At 41.3% G+C, this 20983-nt stretch overlaps 1 protein-coding gene across 2 annotated transcripts in view; it reads right to left on the reverse strand.

The window, feature by feature from the left end:
- The window catches only part of LAMP3 (lysosomal associated membrane protein 3), a 74202-nt gene that overhangs the window by 9346 nt on the left and 43873 nt on the right, over positions 1-20983 (reverse strand). The window contains exons 4-6 of one of the 2 annotated variants that reach the window (XM_068279309.1): positions 18614-18671; positions 15739-15906; positions 10947-11259 (exon numbers count right to left, since the gene is read on the reverse strand). In XM_068279309.1, coding sequence (XP_068135410.1) covers positions 11120-11259; positions 15739-15906; positions 18614-18671 — 366 coding nt within the window. In that variant the 3' untranslated portion in view covers positions 10947-11119. Of the gene's footprint in view, positions 1-10946; positions 11260-15738; positions 15907-18613; positions 18672-20983 lie in introns of those variants that run through there. The other variant, XM_068279310.1, reaches the window with a different exon arrangement.

Below are 20983 nucleotides of genomic sequence, written 5' to 3' on the forward strand. Positions count from 1 at the left end.
ATAATACCAGTTCCCTGACTCTCCTGCTGATCCTGTGTCTCTAATACTTTTAGCCACAGCCCCTCAACAAGCATGCAGATCAGGTGCTCTGACTGAAGTCAGACTGCATGCTTGTTTCAGGTGTGTGATTTGGCCACTACTACAGCCTTAGAGATCAGCCGGACTGCCAGGCAACTGGTATTGTTTAAAAGGAAAATCCATATCTTTCTCATTTTAGGTTCCCTTTAAAGTGAACCTGCGTCCAGCTGTTTATGGAGTGAGACTCAGGCTTGAGCAATAACTTGTGCCTGCCCATTCTTTCCTAAGTTGCTCCCATTGGTCAAATGTCAGTAGACCAGTCTCCGCTAATCCTGTCACCAATAACCTATGACTAGAGATAGTGACAGTTCACTGGCTAATGCTGGGCATACACGGCTCGTTATTGAGCCATTTAAATGGCTCAATAGATAATTTCCGACATGTCCAATCTCCCGCTCGATCGTTTCGCTGCTCGATTGCGGATAGCAGTGAATGGAAAAAGATAAGAAAAACGAGCGAAAGATAAGAGAATTGACTGCAGAATTGAGCGGCGAAACGCTCGAATGGGAGAATCCAGCGGCAAAAACGAGCCGTATATGCCCAGCATAAGACTCAGGCCTGAGAAAAGCTCAGTAAAGAGTTGGACACAGGCTAACTTTAACAAGATATGCAACAAATGAGCCCAGGTTCATTATGAAGTCATGTGTTATTCTCTGTACTAGACTGAATGATTAAAGGAAGCTTTTTTTGCTGAGAAAAGGCAATCTCTACACTTCAGTACTATGCATTGCAGAGATTAATGGTAAACCTTGCTTTAAAGTAAACATGTAACAATAAAAAAGAGCCCCAGGTGGGTACTTACCTTTGGGAGGGGAAAGCCTCTGAATCCTAATGAGGCTTCCCCCATCCTCTCCTGCAGCCCTGATGCAGCGCTGGCAGCCCCTGAAAATCTGCTAACTCAAGCATCATAACAATCGTGTGAGAGCCTCATGCAGGCGCACTTGCAGCTTCTGTTCAAATAGCCGAGCCCGATCAGATCTGCTCTACTGCCCGGGTGCGAGGTGTCTGGATTGGGGCTGCAGGAGTGGACAGGGAAAGCCTCATTAGGATCCAGGGGCATCCCCCTCCTGAGGTAAGTACCCCCCAGGGACTCTTTTTTTTCATTACAGGTGTTATTTAATTTGCTTACACCAAGACATGTAGAACATGAGCATGTAAAACACACTTATTCCTCAGGGTTTGTAACAGAAGCTGTGGTATGGGAGTGTCCACTTTTGCTGTCAGTCCAGGTGTGGAAAATGAGTGGTGGCAAATTGAAATAGAAAGATACTTTTTAATAGCATTGAATTACAAAATGTCCTTTACAACAATGACATGTTTCTAGTGTATCTGCAGATCCATGCAACCAACGCGTGTCACTGTTAGTGACCGTGCTATCTGTAACCAGCCAGCGGTGACCTAGAGGATGTCTGGTAATTTCCACAAATGCTAGCTCTAGGTATTGCACTCAGCATGGTACATAAGTGCACACGTATTCTGGGAAGCTGTTGCTTTTGTGTACCACTATTCACAGAAAAGAGACTTTCACAATGAATTGGACAGCTTTACAGCTGGAAACCACACATTTCCTTTAGTAAGTCACTCCTTTAGTAAGTTACTCATTGTGGCCTCTATTCATAAAGCATTCCCGCATGCGGTAATGCTCAAAACAGCTGACTTTACCGACCATTTAGTAAAGTGTCCATTCATAAAAGCTGTTTCCGCATGAAAAGCTGACATTCCGGAGAAGTGGGGGAAATTACTGCCTTGTGTGGTGACTATCACAACACATGTCACTACATGTAATTTCATAAAGATTAGAGCAAGCAGAATGGGAACGGAGAATACCGACTGTTTAGAAAAGGAGATAAGCCAGGGATAACAGGCAAGATAACAGGCAAGCTAATGGAGACAGACCTCCCAGGCAGCAGCAGTGAGAGCAGAACAAAAAAAGGCATCCCAGAATACCCAGGCTGTGTTTTTTAACCCCTTGGGTACCCGTTTTCAGATAAATTTCACATATCAAAGCCTGCATGTGTAACGTTTCTTGAAGTTCTTCTAAGCTGTGGCAATTAAATAGATTATTTAGAAAGACTAATAGACAGATTCAGAGAAGATTCAGGGCAAGGAGAGGCAGTTTAAAAAAAAAAATGCACATCTAAAGGGAAGTTGGGGCTGCCTCCTTTGTAGTAACTCTGTCTCTGCACAGAGAAAATGTATCAACTCAGCCAGCACTGCTAGTTTAGTACAGGAATTCCCCGACCTTGTATCGCAAGTGTAAACTTTTTTATGAATTAGCACACAAAAGTGTAAAACACCAATGCGGTGTTTTCCCTCCAAGATCTTTTTTTCCACAAAACTGTTTTATGAATAGAGCCCCCAATGTTTTTCCTGTAGCCTGATGACATGAAATACCCGCAAAACACTTGGGCATTCTAGCAGTTCATATACTGTATGCCTGATATATACTCTCCAGTCTTACAGACTCCTTATCCTCATGTTTGGTTCTGTATTTTACACAGTATTTACATTGATTGTATTTTGAACAAGATGATTCTAGAATTCCTTTTAATTAGCCATGTAAGGTGAGGAGTGTATAATAATGCTTTAGTGGCATTAAAGTGGACCTGAACTCCTCACTGCTCTAAAAGATACACAACAGCACTTTTTAAAGAGGAACTCCAGTGAACATTTTACTGTTGGCAGGTGATGTAGCTGCTGCATGATTTTTGGCAGTTGGAAACAGCTGTAAACAGCTATTTCCCACGAAAGTTTGAACTTTTCTTGTGGGAGGGGTTACCTATGGGAGGGGTTTCACCACAATATCAGTCATACAGCGCCCCCTGATGGTCTGTTTGTGAAAAGGAATAGATTTCTCACGTAAAAGGGGGTATCAGCTACAGATTGGGATAAAGTTCAATTTTTGGTCTGAGTTTCTCTTTAAACAAAAAAACATTTATTTGTTACAGCTGATACAAATCCGAAAATAAATTTGCACAGTTTCTATTTCCTGATTAATGAAAGCAGACATATTGTTTACAGCCTGTGTTTTTTTTTAAATGGGCTCATCTGCTTATCTGCCATAGGCAGTCATGTGACACAGGGGAGGATCAAATTACAACTCGTGATTATGATTAGACACGAATGAGGGGGAATTAAACAGGCTAAATTCTCTAAATACATTCAGGGTGCATTTCTCTACGTTTTTCTTCTGTCCTGTGCTGAGTTCAGGTCCACTTTAATTAGATATAGCTGAATAATGGAAGAGGCTTTGCCTTAGGATCAAAACTAGACAAAATAATTCTAATGAGCATGTAAAGATTTAAAGGGACCCTGAAACGACAAGTAACATGATGAGATCTAACATGATTAGAATACTAATTAGAACTTGCCTGTGTTCCATTTTTCTTTTTCTTTTTTCTCATTAAAGAGGTTTAAATCAAGGGCTCTAAATGACAGTTTCCCTGAAGTCATACTGCTGCACACTTCTCACTAATACCTAATTAGAGGTCATGAAACTCCTTTGTGGCATAGAAACATGTCTGAATGTAGGGACCAATACAAAATTAATTAGTTCAAGATCGTCTGTAAGGGACCTGAATAAACATTAAAAACTGTTATTATTCACCTGAAACAGTCAATATTTTACTCCTATATTTTTAACCCTTAAAAACAAAATACTATGGATTTCCTGGAAAGTGCCATGTAGGATTAGGAATAGGGATAGATTGCTTCTCCTTTTAGCTTATATGTACAGCTAGAGAAGTTATGGGCCAATATGAGATGGAGGGCTTGTTCACACCCAGGGCGTTTTGCACTTTTTTTGAGTGCCGGTGACTTTGAAAAACGCCCTAAAATACCTTGTACAATAAATCCTTATGGGATAGTTCATATCAGCACGTTTTGTCTGCTTTCCGTTCACAAAAGTGATGCATGTACCATTTTCGGGGCAATTTTGTTACAAGGTATAGGAAAAACTCAAATGCTCTCACAAATAGTTTTTTTTAAATCCGTCGATTGCGTTTGCGTTTTTAAGAATAAATACATTGTATTTATTCTTTTCTGGGTCAAAATACAGAATGATAAAACGGAATTACTCTGCAAAAGCGTTTACAAAAGCACTTTGCACAAAACCGTACCACGCAGTGGAGCATCGGAAGGGAGGTAAAAACGCTAAAAAAAAAATCGAAAATCGCTGCCGTCAGTGATTTTGATTTTAGATGTGAACAAAGCCGAACAGTTTCTTATGACCATACAGTACAAGAAACCATTAAAACACTCAATATTTATAAGATTAAAATTACCCATTGTACAATACACACATTCTATGTATTCTGTGCAATTGGAATTTTCCCTATAAATTCTTGCATCTATTCCTTCATGTACTGTTCACCTTTCTCTAAAGTTAAAAGCACATCCTGGTTAATGCAGGGAAGCAAATAAATCTAACACAGTAGTAATGACATGTGACAGATTGGAATGTGTAATTATCAATGCAAGTTTCAGATTTGTATTGTTTTAAAAAGGTTAAACCCAAACTCAATCTTTTTATTGCTTCTTAAAGGTCATGAAATCTCATTGCCTTAGGTACTGAACAAGAATAACATTTGAATTTTACACCTCTTAGGTAAGTTAAAATAGAACTAACCATCATATTTCTGTGACTTTTTGCTGTTCCAGTTGTTTCTGACTCTCTATGTAATTCCAGATAGACTCATAGAGACTAGAGAGAGAGAGATCAAGGCATGATGGGGGGCATGCATTTAAGAAAAGCTGAAAATTTGAGCGCCAGATATTACTGATAGTAGAATGATGATATTCTACTATCAGCCAATAACTTAATTCTCAAAGTAACCCTCCTACCCCCTACTCTAACCCCCTACACTAACCTCACCCACCCACTCCTTAAAACCAAACTAACTTACCCCCAAGGTGGGGTTCGGCTACATAATAGCCAGACCCCAGTTGCCTGGCAACTTACCCTCCTCAGCTCCTCTGAGACATCCTTCAATTTCTATAGTATGCCAAAGGGGTAAAGAGTGTAGGTGTAGCTCAAACTAGGTTAAAAACATACAAAATTATGTGGCTTACCTCAATAACGACAACCTCATAAGACAAAAGGTTTATTTTGCACAAACAATTTGTTTCGTGGGTCTAAGCCACTTCCTCAGGCCAATACAAGTGCCAAAAGGGGAATTAGTCACCAGCATTGAGCACAGAGGTTGGAGCGGTTCTCCCTGACCTCACTTGGTTGACACCATTAGAAAGCCAGTTCTTTTTCATTAGACAGAGTGACCGCATCCAATCTGGACACCCCGAGTGGATTCGGGTTAATTGTCTCCATCTGCTTCCAGTGGTTGGTCCCATTTGCAACCCACTTTTGTGAGTAGCCATCCTGTCATTTACCATTTTTCTGTTTCAACTAATACATGCTATGCTAACTGGACTCCCTTTGTCTCTGTGTCTTTTCTCCCTAGGGTGTCCAGGCACCTCATCTCTTTTATAGTATAGCCAAGCGCCCACCTGTACTTCCGGCTTGATTATGGTATAGCTAAGCACCCATATTTGCTATGCCTGCCACAGCTGATCAAGAGTGCTCAAATCAACACTTGGCCATATTATAGCTTAGTGCCCATTACCGCTACACCCACACCCAATTCCAATACACTGCTGCAGCTGATTTCTCACCACCACAGCTGATATGTCACAACCGAACTCCAGCGCCAGAGCTCAAATTAATCACTAGGTGCCGCTATATCCTCAACTAGCATCGCGGTCTGTGCGGTGCCCATATTATCAGCCACCAGTGCCCAAATCACCTGATTCAATAGTGGAGGCCGTACCATCTCTCGTAGGCTCCTGCTCGATCTTTTTGGCAAATTGTCCATTGTCCTGCTACATGAGTTTGGGTGCCATCTGTTGCCTTCATTTTGGTACTGTTTGATGAGTAAGTGTCTGCCTGCACTTATCAGCATTCCTTAGCTAATTCATTCTGATTAAATCTCCAAATCCATGTACAGAAATACAGCCTCAGGCTTACAAGTAACCTTTACTATGGTTTAAGACAAGACAAGACAAATAACATGTATATTGCGCTTTTCTCCTGGCGGACTCAAAAGTTGCCTGCAGATGCTCATTCTTGTACTGCTCTTCAGGCCTTTGGGGGAAACACTGCCTTCTGTCACTTGGGCTCTTCTAAAGCAGCTTTACTGCCGCAAGGCATGATGTCGGACCCCCAGGTCTCTTTGCACGCCCCCTTGACTGATGCACAGTGGATCTCTTGTGGTATGACTCCTTAACTTTGCTGTTTAGTGCACCATAGCACTCAAAAGCTCTGCTCACCCCACGTGCCGATTCACAAGCACTTCATTAACTCATTTGGTGTACATGGAATGTCTGGTATATATTTGGAATGTCTTCTGCTGTGTTTGCACATCCCTATATTTGTGTGGATTTTCCTGTGATTTATGGATTCAATTGCACTGTGCACTTTTTTTTACATTCTATTTACCTGCCTTGTCAGGATAGATATCACATCAATCAAACTTTTGGTCATATACACATGAATTAAACCCATATTTATTTGCAATGCACTTTCTCCTTATCATTGCACTGTGAATCACTTTTACTACACTTTCATCCTGGCAGGGTCCCAATTTGCAAACCACTCAGGTCTAACCACTTATATACCTTTATGTTCCACTGTTGTGATTACCTGAAAGATTATTACAGATATATATGACTTTATGCTGTCTGGGGATGATTTATATAACTGTTTTGTTGCATTTTTTGCTGTTATGTTGTCAATTATGCATACTCAATTAGAGTTTTATTTATTTAGTGGTGCAATTTATGGACCCTTTCTTTGGGAAAACATTTATTGATTGAATCCGTTCTTGCACATTAAAGTGGTATAGGTGCAGATCTCCCTTTCTCTTCTGTTACAGCCAGATGTTTTAGATTTAGACTCATCAGTCCAGAGACCTGCTGCCAGTTTCCTGTGTTTTCACATATAGGTTAATCACGTGGCTTATTTCCATTTCAGAGGTATAACTTTTTAGCCACAAGTCTTCTTTGAAGTCCACATTAGAACATGATTCTGGGGACTACAGATGGGTGTAGCAGGGTTTCTGCCAGGTGTAAGCTGATTGCACCAATTGACATATTCTGACTGTGAAGGAAAGTCATCATGATGTGCCTTTCCTGTGAACTGCTGAAGTCTTTGTGCATCTGCGGAAAACCAGCACATATGAAAACAACCGTCTCCCTTCAGGTGTGAACACACACACAATGTCCCCTCCATTTGTTTTGCCTGCCAGGATTAAGCCTAATCCTGCGGGTGACACTGTGGTGCCCCAGTGCTGTACAGATGTGTCACTAGGTAACAGCTGAGCAATGTGTTCTGTGTCTATGAAGAAGAGACAATGGCACTGGATATGACATAAAGCGGCTTATGGAGACAGGGTATGGAGGCGAAATAATGGACTTGGCTGCCAACTGTTGCTTAAATATCTGCTTCTCTGGATCATAAAGCAGTTGTGGCAGACCTCACGGAACAGCTGTACACACGTCAGATTCGACAGAACAGTCTATTGTGTGTACAAGACTTTATAGTTTGTGGCTGTGAGAGACCTTATTGACACAATATGTTGTTGCTGAATTCAGTCATGCCATTGTATGAAATCAATTACACAAACCTATCCCCAGTGATTTTATCCTGTTAGTAATGCATGGCTTTGTTGTACTTTGTTTTTTTTTATTTAATACAGTTGTGTTTCCACCTAAATTTTAGGTGGACGATTAGTGCCCACTTTGCCCATGCCTGGACTGTATGTCTTCAAACACCTGAACTGTGTAAGGCCCCGTTCAAGTAGGTGTATTGCAGTGAAGCATAATTGGCGCTCTATAACTGCAGAACAAATGCGGTGTCACCATTCAGACTAACTTACATCAGAGCAAGCAAGCAAATGATAGCTATAATTTCCATGTAGTGCCATAATTTGTTAGGTAAATATAAATGAGCTAAACTTGTCCTTTTAAGCTGATATAATGGTACATTTATCTAAACGATGGGCGCCTGATGTTGAACAGGGGCACGATTCAGTGCCATTGGATAGATACATTTTAAGCTGTATGACTGATACATATTTGCTGGTTCCTCTAGTTCCAGGAATCTGTGTTGCAGAAAGTGAAGTATCAATACTAGCTGAACTGTTGGTTGTGCATGGTTTATGGTGCCCGCCATGAGAAGGAACAGAAAGGTACACTTCCAGGCATACATGTTCTTTCAGTTCATGGTTTTGCAATGGGAGTTCTCCAGTCTGTGAGTAAAGTCACGCTATAGCTTTTCATTGCCCAGAGTCCTGTGACAACTGCAAGCCTAAGGCTTTATTTATCTGATTACCGATAATCACATGAACATTCACACTACAATGATGCAGCAGCTGTCAGTGTAGTGACATTTTTTTGTCAGAGCTTGTCAGTGGGGACGGTCATTTGGTCAATGAGATTGTAATAATTTTGAGCTGATGTCAATCATATATTAATTGTATGCAAATGTTTATATGGTTTAGAATTGGACCAGTCTATTGCAGTTGCTAATAATTTTGATGTATGGACTTTAGTCCAATTCTAAGCTCTATGCTTAAAATTAACAAAACCTGTATCTAAACTCAAATAATTAACATCTCATCTCAATAACTCCAAGACCAGAACTCCAGGATGCCAATGCCAGGACTTGTTTCAGCTCCTCTGGCATCCTCCACTGATCATCTTCATGGCCAGTGACCTAGGTATTTTAAAGTAAACCAGAGACGGATTAAAATAAAGATTTGATACTTACCCGGGGCTTCCTCCAGCACCATAAGCACTGCTGCGTCCCTCGCCGTCCTCCCATGGTCTGCCGTTCAGCCACAATCAGCCCCAGTAAATGGTTAAGTCACATTAGTTGGGGTGAAACTCCCATGCATGTGCAGAACACCCTGACTGATGTGACTGAGCCAGTTACCAGGGCTGATGACGGCTGAACGGCAGACCACGGTAGGACGGCAAGGGACTCACCCCTGCTTCTGGGGCTGGAGGAAGCCCTGGGTAAGTATCAAATATTTACTTTAATGCATCTCTGATATACTTTATGTATCTGGCACTGACAGCAGAGCTTCCGTATATCAGGCAGGAGGCAATTTCATTGGCTCCTGACCCTGTGACTGCTGTGAGCCAGGGCACAAGCTCTGGTCTTAAAGGGGCCATAACAGTCCAGTCCCAAAGTGGTTAAGCTGTCCCTTTAACCCATTAAGACATATGCTCTAAAGTAGATTCAAGAAAGAGAGAAGAATGTAACTAATGTAACTAATGGTATTGTGAAAATACAAAAAGTCTTATTATACTATAAACATACCTCTCAGGTAGGTATTTCCCTATACCTACATAAAATTACAATTGACAGGGGCCCCCCTAGACTAATGCACAATCAGCCAGTCGATAAATACTGTGTACAGAATCCCCAGACCTGTAGTCACGTATGCACATGAGGCAGATGTTAGTGCTCACAAGGCTAAAGGTGGCCACTATCCGATTTTCGGATCGATCACTTCAATCTGATCTGACTGATTAGGAGATAAACAATCAGTCACCAAATTGTATTGTTAGTGGCCAACTTACCGGTAACACACACATATTATAGGCATGTCAATGTAGCAGCCCAGCAGAATATCCATTGATATCATTGCAGCTAAGCACAGTCCCAATCAGAAGCCATAGCACGTTGAGCATCTACAAGTCTTTATAGCATCCCAGCCGTGCCCCCAGCAAATAGACACAGTCCACTGCAGCAACACAATGCAGCAAGCAAAGCAGGACAAGCAAGCATGAGCATTTGAATGCTTGTCACTTGTAGTAATACTTTGCCAGCTAACTCACACCAACTGTATACAGGTAGTCCCTGGGTAACGAACGAGATAGGGACTGTAGGATCGCTCTTAACCTGAATCTGTTCTTAAGTTGGAACACTGTGCCATCTCTGTCCCCTGTACCTCCTCTGTGCCCCCCTGTGCCAGCAGTGTCCCCTTCTGCGGCACCTCGCCCTCTGTACCTGCTTATAAGTTTAAAGCCATTTTTTCTTTGAATTTTTTAAAATCGATTTTCTCAAAAACTACAAGTTCAATTTGAATTTTTTTTCCTTGTTCCCATGGAAACACAGAATCCATGCCGTTCATATCGGTGGGTCGTTCGTAAGTCGGGGACTACCTGTACAGTGTTTATTGATTGGCTGATTGTGCATTGGGGGGCTCCTGTCAATTGTTAAAGGGTAAACAACTTACTGAAGTATAAGGGACCTTTCACACATGTTGCATTGCATAGAACAATATCATTGCATCGCCACACGAAGCAGTGATATTCCTATAGGGCTTTTACATCAAGTGCAGTGTGGCTGTTTCCGACGCAGTAACACACAGCATACTGTGTGTTAACAGGGTAACATATGAATTTACAGGGGAGTGAGGCATGCTTTTATTGTACTGTAAGCCTCACTGTATGCACCACAAGCATACTGCGTGATGCGACTTTACGGCTCCATTGTGATAAAATTGCAATGCAGCTTACACTGTGTGAAAGGGCCCTAACAGGGGAGGTGGAAAACAGTGTCAGAGTGCCACAAGCTGACTGTGGGGGAGACCTGACTACTGCCAACATCATTGGCAATAGCTAGGTCTTGATTGATTTCAATGTAAAATAAATGTTGTCCATCCTATGGGCAGCCAACAGTCCATGCACCATTTTGTGAGAACCTCTGGACTATACAGTTCTGAAATGGCACATTGCAGTCTATTTGATTACTGAAATTGGTTCTAGTAGTTGAATGACTCTCTATAAATAAAGGGTCTTCAGTATAGAGAAAATAATTGGCTTTTATTGTGTCAATTTAGGAAATCAGAATTAATATGTTACATGAGTTAGAGAATTACATATCAAAAATAATCTGGAGGCTGTTTTTCTTTCAGCAGTTAAAAGGCTGCAAAAAAACGGAGGTAGAATGATGAAGTCTAACGTGAGCGTGAGGACCTCATATTCGTTCATATCCTGAGGTCCGCCTTCTTCTTGTGAGCAGGAACACGAGAAGGATAATAAGTATGAACCCCACAACCGCCAAGGACACACCCACAGGAATTAACAATTTGTTTCTGTCTGCAGAACAGACTGTTTCTGCAAGTAAAGTCACAGCAGAGATGTGCAGATGAAATGCAGTGCCCAGAGCAGATCTAAATGAAGACATTTATTTCTGAAAATAATTCTTTTGCATCTATCTGTATTAACCACTTCAGCCTTCAGTGTCGTTTCTCCTTATGCATCTGAGCAACTGTCAGCTCCCATTCATTCTCCAATAATTTTATCACAATGAATTGATCTATATCTTGTTTTTTCCACCACCAATCAGGCTTTCTTTGGGTGGTACATTTTGCTAAGAATTATTTTTTTCTAAATGCATTTTAACAGAATATTAAGAAAAAAATGGAACAAAATTCATAATTTCTCAATTGTCAGACATTATAGCTTTAAAATAATACATGCTACCATAATTAAAACCCAAGTATTTTATTTGCCCATTTGTCCCGGTTATTACACCATTTAAATGTATGGCATCAATATTTTATTTGGAAATGAAGGTGCATTTTTTTCAATTTGCGTCCATCACTATTGCTTATCATAGCTTATAAGTTAAAAAAATCATAGTAATATACTCTCTTGACATGCATATTAAAAAAGTTCAGATCCTTAGGTAACTATTTATGTTGTTGTTTTGTTTGTTTTAAATGCTTTTTTTTAATTAAACATTTTATTTGGGATTTTTTTGGAGTGGGGAGGTAAACAGGTAATTTTAAATGTAATTGATTGTGTATATTTTAAAAACAAATGTATGTAGATGTAGTTTTACTAGAAGTGCATAGACAGTTACCCAGATTTTATGTCTGCTTTAAATGCATAAGGCAATCAGAGTGTATTTGAAATAAGAATACTAAAAAGCACATTTATATTCTATTCCAGCGTCCCAAAATGTTCCCTATAATCACAATGATATGGTATCAGCAGAATACAAAAGCCGTCTGGGGGGTAGTGTACAATACGTGGCCCATATGCAATTAACTTTTTCTCCTAGCAGATAATTTTTCATCTCACATTTAAAATAACTTTTTAGCACTTTGCATTGGAAAAAGTACCAAAAAGAAGGTGAAAAAGTACTGTCAAAATTGTTTTGAGGATTTATTTGCTTGCTGGTGTTTTACAAGCTGTAAAAATATCACCTGGGAGAAAATTTTTCATCTTCAATTTAGATTAACTTTTTAGCAATTTTCAGTTGAAAAAGTATCAAAAAGTGGGTGAAAAAGTACTGTAAAAATTATTTTGAGTATTTGTGAAAAACTGAATTGCATATGGCCCTCTGTGTCTTGTGGGTACCCCAGAGTATGATATGTGCTACCAGGGCCGGATTTACCATAAGGCACTCTAGGCACGTGCCTACAGGCGCCTGATTGGGCAAAGGGCGGGGTTAAATCATGTCCCATTAAAATTAAAAACCTAAAAAAAAGCAACACTAATACCAGCGCCGCCCGCCGCCTCCTCTGTGCACCATGTTCCGGTAGCCGCGGCCGCAACTACAGTGAGGGGCGGGCGGCTAGTGACACACACACACACAGTCCGTCATTACGTGCCGCTCTCCCCGCCCACCGGCCGCCCTATTCATGCCTGCACGCAGCGCTGCAAGTGAACAGCAGGCTGCGTGCATAGGCAGCGGGGGGGGCGCGATTGTTCCTCTCTGTTGCTGGAGTCGCAAACCACGTGGGCGGACAAGAAAATGCGGAGGGACTGGACTCCCTTACCAACGAAATTAGCCTGTCTGGTTGCGCTGGTATGCCCAGAGCCATGATGGAAGGAAGAGAAGGAATAATCCAGCAGGAGCGCAGGTAGGCAAAGAGCTCCGCCCGCCGACTTTCTGTCCATCCTTCTGCTCTCCTGCTCCATGCGTCCAGTGTTTACAGCACCCAGCAGCGCCCCCTGCGTCTTCTCCATGGTTACAACGCTTGACCATGGAGAGGATGCAGGGGGCGCAGCTGAGTGACGTCAACACTGCACGTCCGCATGGAGCGTCCATTGAAACGAGTCTCTCCCTCTGGCCCCTACTGCCACTGACAACCCGAGTGCTTCTCCACCACCCGAGTACTTCTTCCCCCCCCCCCCCCAAGTCTCTCTCAGCCGCTCGGGATATTGGGCAGAAGAAGGACTTACTGACAGTCCCCCACCTCCACCTGGAGCCCCTCTTCCACTCTGACACCTGGGGGAGCCGCTGCCGAAATAAAGTGGACCTGAACTCTTGCCCAGGACAGAGAAATGCAGCCTGTATGTAAGTAGAGGGTGTAGCCTGTCTAATACCCTCTCAGTACTTGATCTCTTACACAGGACAGAAGGGAAACCGCTGTATGTATTTAGAGTTAAGCCTGTGTAATTCCCCATTATCTGTGTCTAATCACAAATTTGTAATTTGTATCTCTCCCCTGTTCCACCTGACTGCCACGGCAGATAAACTCATTAGTAAGCACAGGATGTTAACAAAATATCTGCTTCCATGAAAGCAGGAAGTAGAAACACTGGTGATGTATTTTAGGATTTGTATCAGCTGTAACAAAACAGTTATTTTTTAAAGGTTATTATGCTGTTCTGTGTTCTGTATCTTTTAGAGCACAGAGGAAGTTCTGAGTTCAAGTCCGTTCGCTGACTTCCCTCCTCTACCTGCTCTAACCTCCCACCTACCTACTTTCCTACCCTGACTTACTGCTCTCTACACCTACCTTCCGCATCCTTCCACCTACCTACCCCCACTGACCCCTCTCTGTGCTGTTTATACCCAATTGCTGTGCTCTCCCACCTACCTACCCCCACTGACTACGCTTTGCTCTATATACCTACCTACTGCATTCTCCCACCTACCTACTCCAACTGACTACTCTCTGTGCCCTTTATACCTACCTGCTGTGCTCCCCCATCCACCTACCGCCACTATCTCCTCCTAGTAATAGCCTAAAATTGGTAAATTCCCTTAGTCGTTGGTAATATCTGCGCATTGTTGGTATCTGGGTATTGTTGGTACTTGTCTTTGGTAATATTTGTATTACTTGTGTGGTTTTATTAAGAAAAGGGGGCGTGACATTATGGGTGTGGCCTGTTATGGGGCGGAGTTTAGGGCGCCGGAGCGTATGTGCCTACAGGCTCCTGAGCTGTAAATCCGGCCCTGTGTGCTACTACAGTATGTAGCAAAGCAACAGTTGATAGACCCAGTCATTGTTTTGTCCGAGCAGAGACCGCGGGGCAGGCCAGTACCCCAGACCATTACCCCCGTGCCAATAATGACTCTCAGCAAGCCTAAATTTTCACATACAGTTTGGATGGCTGTAATAGTGTTATGCAGTTATTGAAATAAAAAAAAATCTGCCTTGTCTTTTGCTAAAACTTACTGTCCTTGTACTTAAAAAGAGGACCCCCCACTGCAAACCAATTTACCGTTATTCTAGCAAAACAGGCCTGCTGCAAAATATAACGCAGTACCCTGTAAATCTGATGTTGTAAACAGGTAATACAATTGATGCAGTAAAACTATGAGGACGCTACACTGGTATTAGATTAGTCTCTCAATAAGCAAACAGTAAGTTTCTAGATGCAGTAAAAGTATGTACGTGGTTAGAGAATGCATATACCGATAGTTATCACTGCAAGCATTATTCTGGGTCACTAAACTAACACGAGGAAGTCACAAAGCACCTGACATTCAATCTCGAAAATGTACTGATGGGATTGTCCCATAATGAGCACATCAATGAAAGAGGAAAGACAACGCTCCAAAGGTTCTCTGTAATAAGGTTTTAAAAGGAACTGAAATACGGATATAGAACCGTTCATTATCTTTTTAAAGCAAGATCATTTTATTAGATTTTCTGACAAAGCAATTTTGTCTTGTTATGGTAAATTAGTCATGCAATGCTTGTCAGGACATTAGATGTGTAGATGCTTTAGAAAATGTGACAACTCCACTTAAATCCCTACTAATAATAATAACAATAATATTAATCTGTATATTTAGAGAGCAGATATAACCAAATCCCTGTACTCCCACGCTAGTAGATATTATGCACTCAGGTACTGTGCATCATTCTAAATAGTTCAGAGTGTACTTCTTATGTAAATAGACCCTGGATGGTATTTCAGTAATAAATCCCAAGATGACCAATGCAAAGAAAAAAAATGCAGGTGGTAAAACTGAGCCGATTTCCACAGTTAACCCATTAGCGTCCTCAATAGAGGTATCTCGTTTGAGATAAGTGCACTGCTTTTGACCTCAGTCGGCAGGACTCGTTGTGCTGTAAATTCTTGGAATGCTTTGATCTCTCTCTCTACTACCAGAAACTATAGAAACTGAAAGCAGAAGTCCTCTGTTACTATCCCACACTGCCCCCTAGTGACAAGTGGCCATAAATATACATTACAGCAGTACGAATTAGAAACAAGGAAATCTAACAAATAAGAAATAAAAAAATGTGCTAACTAAATTGGCCTGGAGCACTTGCAAGCCTCTAAATAAATTGGCTGCTAAAGTGTTAAATTCACACATAATTGCTGTATGGGCTAAATGCTTACCTTTGCTTAGAGTCCCATTATGAATGTCAAAGGCCTGAAGTTTTACCGCTGCCAGTGTAAGCTGTAAGTCATCGGCCAGGTTTACTGCTGGTGTGTTTGTGCACTTTACAGAGTAACCAGTGTCTGTACGCAGCAAATTCTGTTTTTTAGCTATACCATGATATATTCCTGAAAACAAATGAAAACTTCTGATTACCTCAAATGACAAAATGTTGCAGATGCAGACACATTAATAAATGTTTATATGGATGGAGATCAGTGTCATAGCAAATGTAGTCATGGGAGCAGCATCATATTGTAAGTATAGCTGGAGGAACAGGGATGCAAGCGTAAGGACACGCAGGTGTGACAGTCTCTTCATTGTCAATCATCAAGTTGCTACAACTCAAGCTCAAGGTTTTGGTACTTCAGTGAGGTAGTGTTGATGTCATACAAGCATTTATTATAGCATTATAGTCCTGATGGTGGTAGAATGGATCATTAGCAGAACAGGTATAGAAAAGTATTCCAAGGTTCGCAGTCTAGTTTCTCCAATTTTATAGACAAAAAGCTAAAAAAAATCCTAGAACACAAAAACAAACAAAAAATAATAAAACATTCTGCACCAGTGAGGGACTATGCTTCTGCCCATTACATTTGCCTCCCTCCATTTTAGTACAACCACTGCTCTCCTCTGTTATAGTGCCCCAAGTTTACTGCTCCCTATTATAGTGGTTAATTGTAGTAGTCCTCATTACAGAGGGGGGCATGGTGGAGAAATTTATTAATGGATTTTTTTTATCACCGACAGGGCAAAAAGGGGGTTAATTTGATGGCTTATACTGAAAACTGGACGCAACTTGGAACTAAGCCATTCAAATATAGCCATTCAATAAAAAAAATAGAAAAAAACTGTTATGAAGTATCATGATCTTAAAGTTCAAGATACATTTAAAAGTATAATGTGGAGCTCCTAAAGCACTTAGCGGTACCTGCTGGCACAGCAAATACCATCCACTCAAACCCCCTCTCTGCACATTTATCTTTGCATTCAACCATAGTTCAATAGTAAATACAATAAATAAATAAGTAATAAATAATAGTGCATTTGCATTCATAGGCATAGTTCAATGTATCTCTGGAGTATAGTAGTCCTCCTTTTTTTTCTGGTTGGACTTGATGGATGAATGTCTTTTTTCAACCAAACTATGTAACTACGGTATGTAAATAGTGCTCTAGAAATAATGGAAGTAACAAACTGTTCATCTCAAGTTTATATATTGCAAGATAACGTGCACAGACCTGCCAGTGTAGGGACATAGCTGCTGCTTTATATATCACTATATGCAGACCTCCTCACTTCATACAATTAAAAAGGACTGTGGGGCAAGACAGTCCACTGCTTCAGGCTCCCGCGCCTTTCTACAAGTTGCCCAGTTCTGAGGAAACACACACACGCGCACGCACGCACGCACGCACGCACGCACGCACGCACACACACACACACACACACACACACACACACACACACACATATTTGTGTGGATTTTTCCTCAGAACTGGGCAACTTGAAGAAAGGCGGGAGCCTGAAACAGCTGACTGCCTTGCCCCACAGTTCTTTTTAATTGTATGTCTTTTTAAGCGTTCAGTCAACTGAGATTAATATTGAAGCTGTGCAGATCTCTACAAATTGATTGCTAAAGAAGATCCTGTGATAACCGGGATACGTGGTCTGCGCGCTCCATTCGTTTCTTTGGGAACAAGCCAGAGAGTGCGGTCAGACCTCCTCACTTCACGCATTTGTTGTATGTACAGTCCTAACTTAGTGCCGGCAGCCAATCAGCTGATATGAGAGTCAGTCTGGCAGGGTCATTAAACTCATTGCCCCTGGGTCATTTTCCATAGGCTCCTGGTGATGTCCTTTACTGATGGGAGTATTTCCACTAAGATCAAAGATCTCTAGACATGCAAAGACAGGGGATGCCTTATTGTGTATTGCCTTGTGGTGAGCGCTGCTAGCAAAGCGTGCATGCATGCAACAGATTAGTTGTATGGAGTGTGGCCACCAGCGCATTCCACGCCTTTCACCAGGTGTTTCTTTAGGGTGGGTGGCTAGCCCTCTCTCCATGACTCTTAAGTCAGCGCTCCTCATCTTGCAACTTCATAAAGGGGCCACAGTTTTTCAATGCTAACGTATCACTTGTATGTTTTTCAACAAACATTAAAGAGTTTTTCTGAAGCAATTATACATTTGTATTCTTTTTAGCCAGGTAGACATTACGTTGATAACCTACGGTACTTCATATCTCTACATATTAGGAAAGGAATATTGCCCATCCACATTAATTTGTTCATAGTGGTGCTTGTACCTCATTTATCATGCAACCGCCACACATTCTGCAAAGAGGCTCCCATTACAGTATTTATATGCTGACAATCTTAAAGACGGGCACAAATCCAGCTCTGGATTGAGGCCAAGCGGATACATAGCATTCAACCGATATATCCACATGACCTCATTACACAGCACAAGATGCTGTGTTACTTACGGGGGACACTGCCTGAAAACATTAGATGCTTAATATGGTGACTAAGCATTTGGTAGTTATTTTTGCCAGCTGGTGCCTTGGCAAAAAGTTAGCAAAGGTGCCCTCATCTAGAAGAATTTGAGAACCACTGATCTATGTTATGATGCACATTTAGAAAAAGTAATCCTACAAACCATCATTAAAGAAGCCAATTATTCTTTCAAATCTAAAAATAATTTTACATTATCTTACTCTTTATATACTGTACAGAAAAATCAATTTGGAAAATTATGTGTCATGTCCTTCCAGTATTACTTAACACACCACACACAGTTATACAATGGTATTTGTTATGCATAGAGTTATACCTAATCCTTCCCAAGTGAAATTCACAGAGACTTCATCAATGAAATAGACTTTGCTGTCCTGCAAGAAATATAAGCAAAATTGACATGTGTCAGTATCTGAAACAGTGGTCCAATAGGTTTTACGGTTCTATAAATATTTCACTGTAAGGAAAGTAAAAACACTTTTATTTCCATAAGCAGAGCAGTTATTCCAGGTATCTCTATTCACCTGTAGGCTGAAAATCTTATATTTCAGTGAATGATGACTTTTTGTATACAAGTATAAAAGTTTCTTGGATATTCCAGTTTTAATTTGGTTCAGCTACAGTAAGTCAGCATCTCTCTGTCTTTCTCACCGTACAGAATGCAAACTTCTCTTCAATGATGCGATTTACCCTGCTACTCTTATTTCTTCCCCACAAGAGAATCTATTCATGAACGTGGCTATCAAAGCCAACTAAGTCTGGGGACACTGTTGCTGGATTTATCCAAGCTGTCTCCAACAGGGCCACACCGCCATTTTCCCAGAAGTGTTTGGTGATAAGTCAGTGACATTACACCTTGGTTGTGCTGGATCCTGAAACTGACAGCAGGTCCATCTTCTGGTAAGCACACCCATTTTGCAGAAGCTCCTTCTGTAAACTGATGGAAGTCTAAAGGACTCTGAAGCCTGGTACACACCTTCAATTTTGATTGGCCTATCACTGACCAATTTTACAACCTCCCTGTAGAATGAGAGTTTACCTACACAATCTGTTTATAGTATTCAAAATCCATTGGCCATCCTACTACATGGAGGCAATAAAATTGGTCAGTGACTGGCCAATCAAAATTGCAGGTGTGTACCAGGCTTTATTTAGCTCACATCACAGGCAGGCATTACCTGTGACAAGTCACCATCTGTTAGTTGTTGTTCAGTGGTAGAACTGCATGCGGTCCACGTGACTGCCACAGTGAAGTGAAGGATTGCCCTTCAGCCTCTAGCACAGTCAGGCACTGTGATACTGATGATCATATTTATGACACTGCCCGGTTAGGGCCTAGAATCATGTGCAGATTGTCACATAGTTACATAGTCACATGCACTCAGTAACAGATAAGGCTGTTATCATAACAGATAATTAAGCTATCCATTATATATGTTGTCTGTAAATGCTAAGGGCCTATTTCCACTAGCTGTGAATTGCTGACTTTTTCCACACACAATTTTGGATGTGAGATCAAACATTCGAATCACCTGTGGGTAAAAAAAATGACGCATGCTGCAGTTCTCTGCAGCATGCATTGAATCCCCACAGCATTTCCTGGCACAGCCAAGGGATACCAATTCCCATCAGCACAGGTGCAACTTTGTGGAAAATGTGCCCTAACACTAGTTTTTATTATTTTAATTCAAATGATTTAGGCATAGCATGGGCTTACTAAACAATCATTTTTATAATTATGGTTTTCAAATGTTGATTGTTTAAGTCTGCCAAATGACATCCACAATAGATGTATTTGTACCGTATTCTGTTTTACCAACTCCTTTTGTAATGCTGTCAGGATCCAGTTCTGTGATTCATACATCCCAGCCATGCTGCATAGCTGGTAAAATTGTACCATAATTCATGAAAGCAGATCTGTGACTTTCTGTGTCACTTATCACTCAAACTGGTATACATACTTTTCTTCAAAATACATGCTGCATAATAAAGAGGAATTCTGTAACTCCCTGCTGTCACAGCAGTGGTGTGTGTGTGTGTGTGTTTGGTGCATGGTTCTCTCTGTGGGCAGCATATAAGCACAATTTATATTGGTAAGGGCTTTTTGAGTTTTTACTATCCTGTCTACCCGCCCCCAATATTATGGTAAAATAGCATTTTAGTACAGTTCATTGGGTACCCACAGATGCTAGAAAAATCCTTCCACCACGCACATATGCATCATACCCCACCATCCATGTACACCTTAGGTGCCATTCCATGTGCAGCCCCTCATGTGTAGCAGGTACCCTTCTGAATGAGCCACACCCACTTGCAGCAGTCCTCTTTCATGAGAGGCCTCCTCCATGTGCAGTAGGTTCCCTCTTTCATGCACAACCCTCTATTTGTAGAAACCCAACAGGAGGTCTTCCAATAGTTTCTTATCCTCTCATGTGCAAACAGCATTTACCCCCTTTTAATACGCATCCCCCATAAGTAACCCCACCCTCTCCTTACCCTCACACACTTACACACTCAGCCATACGCTATGAACACTTGCAGAAATCCATGTCATTCTGCTATCCTCAGTGCATAGCACTCACTTTTCACTGCTTTGTTAAGAATTATGGGATATGTGTGTAAGATAGAATTCCTTTAATTTTATTTAAATACACATAAGGATTTTCAATGAATTGATACAGATACT

The sequence above is a fragment of the Hyperolius riggenbachi genome, chromosome 4 (assembly GCF_040937935.1).
Source record: "Hyperolius riggenbachi isolate aHypRig1 chromosome 4, aHypRig1.pri, whole genome shotgun sequence".
In the NCBI taxonomy this organism is placed as follows: Eukaryota; Metazoa; Chordata; class Amphibia; order Anura; family Hyperoliidae; genus Hyperolius; species Hyperolius riggenbachi.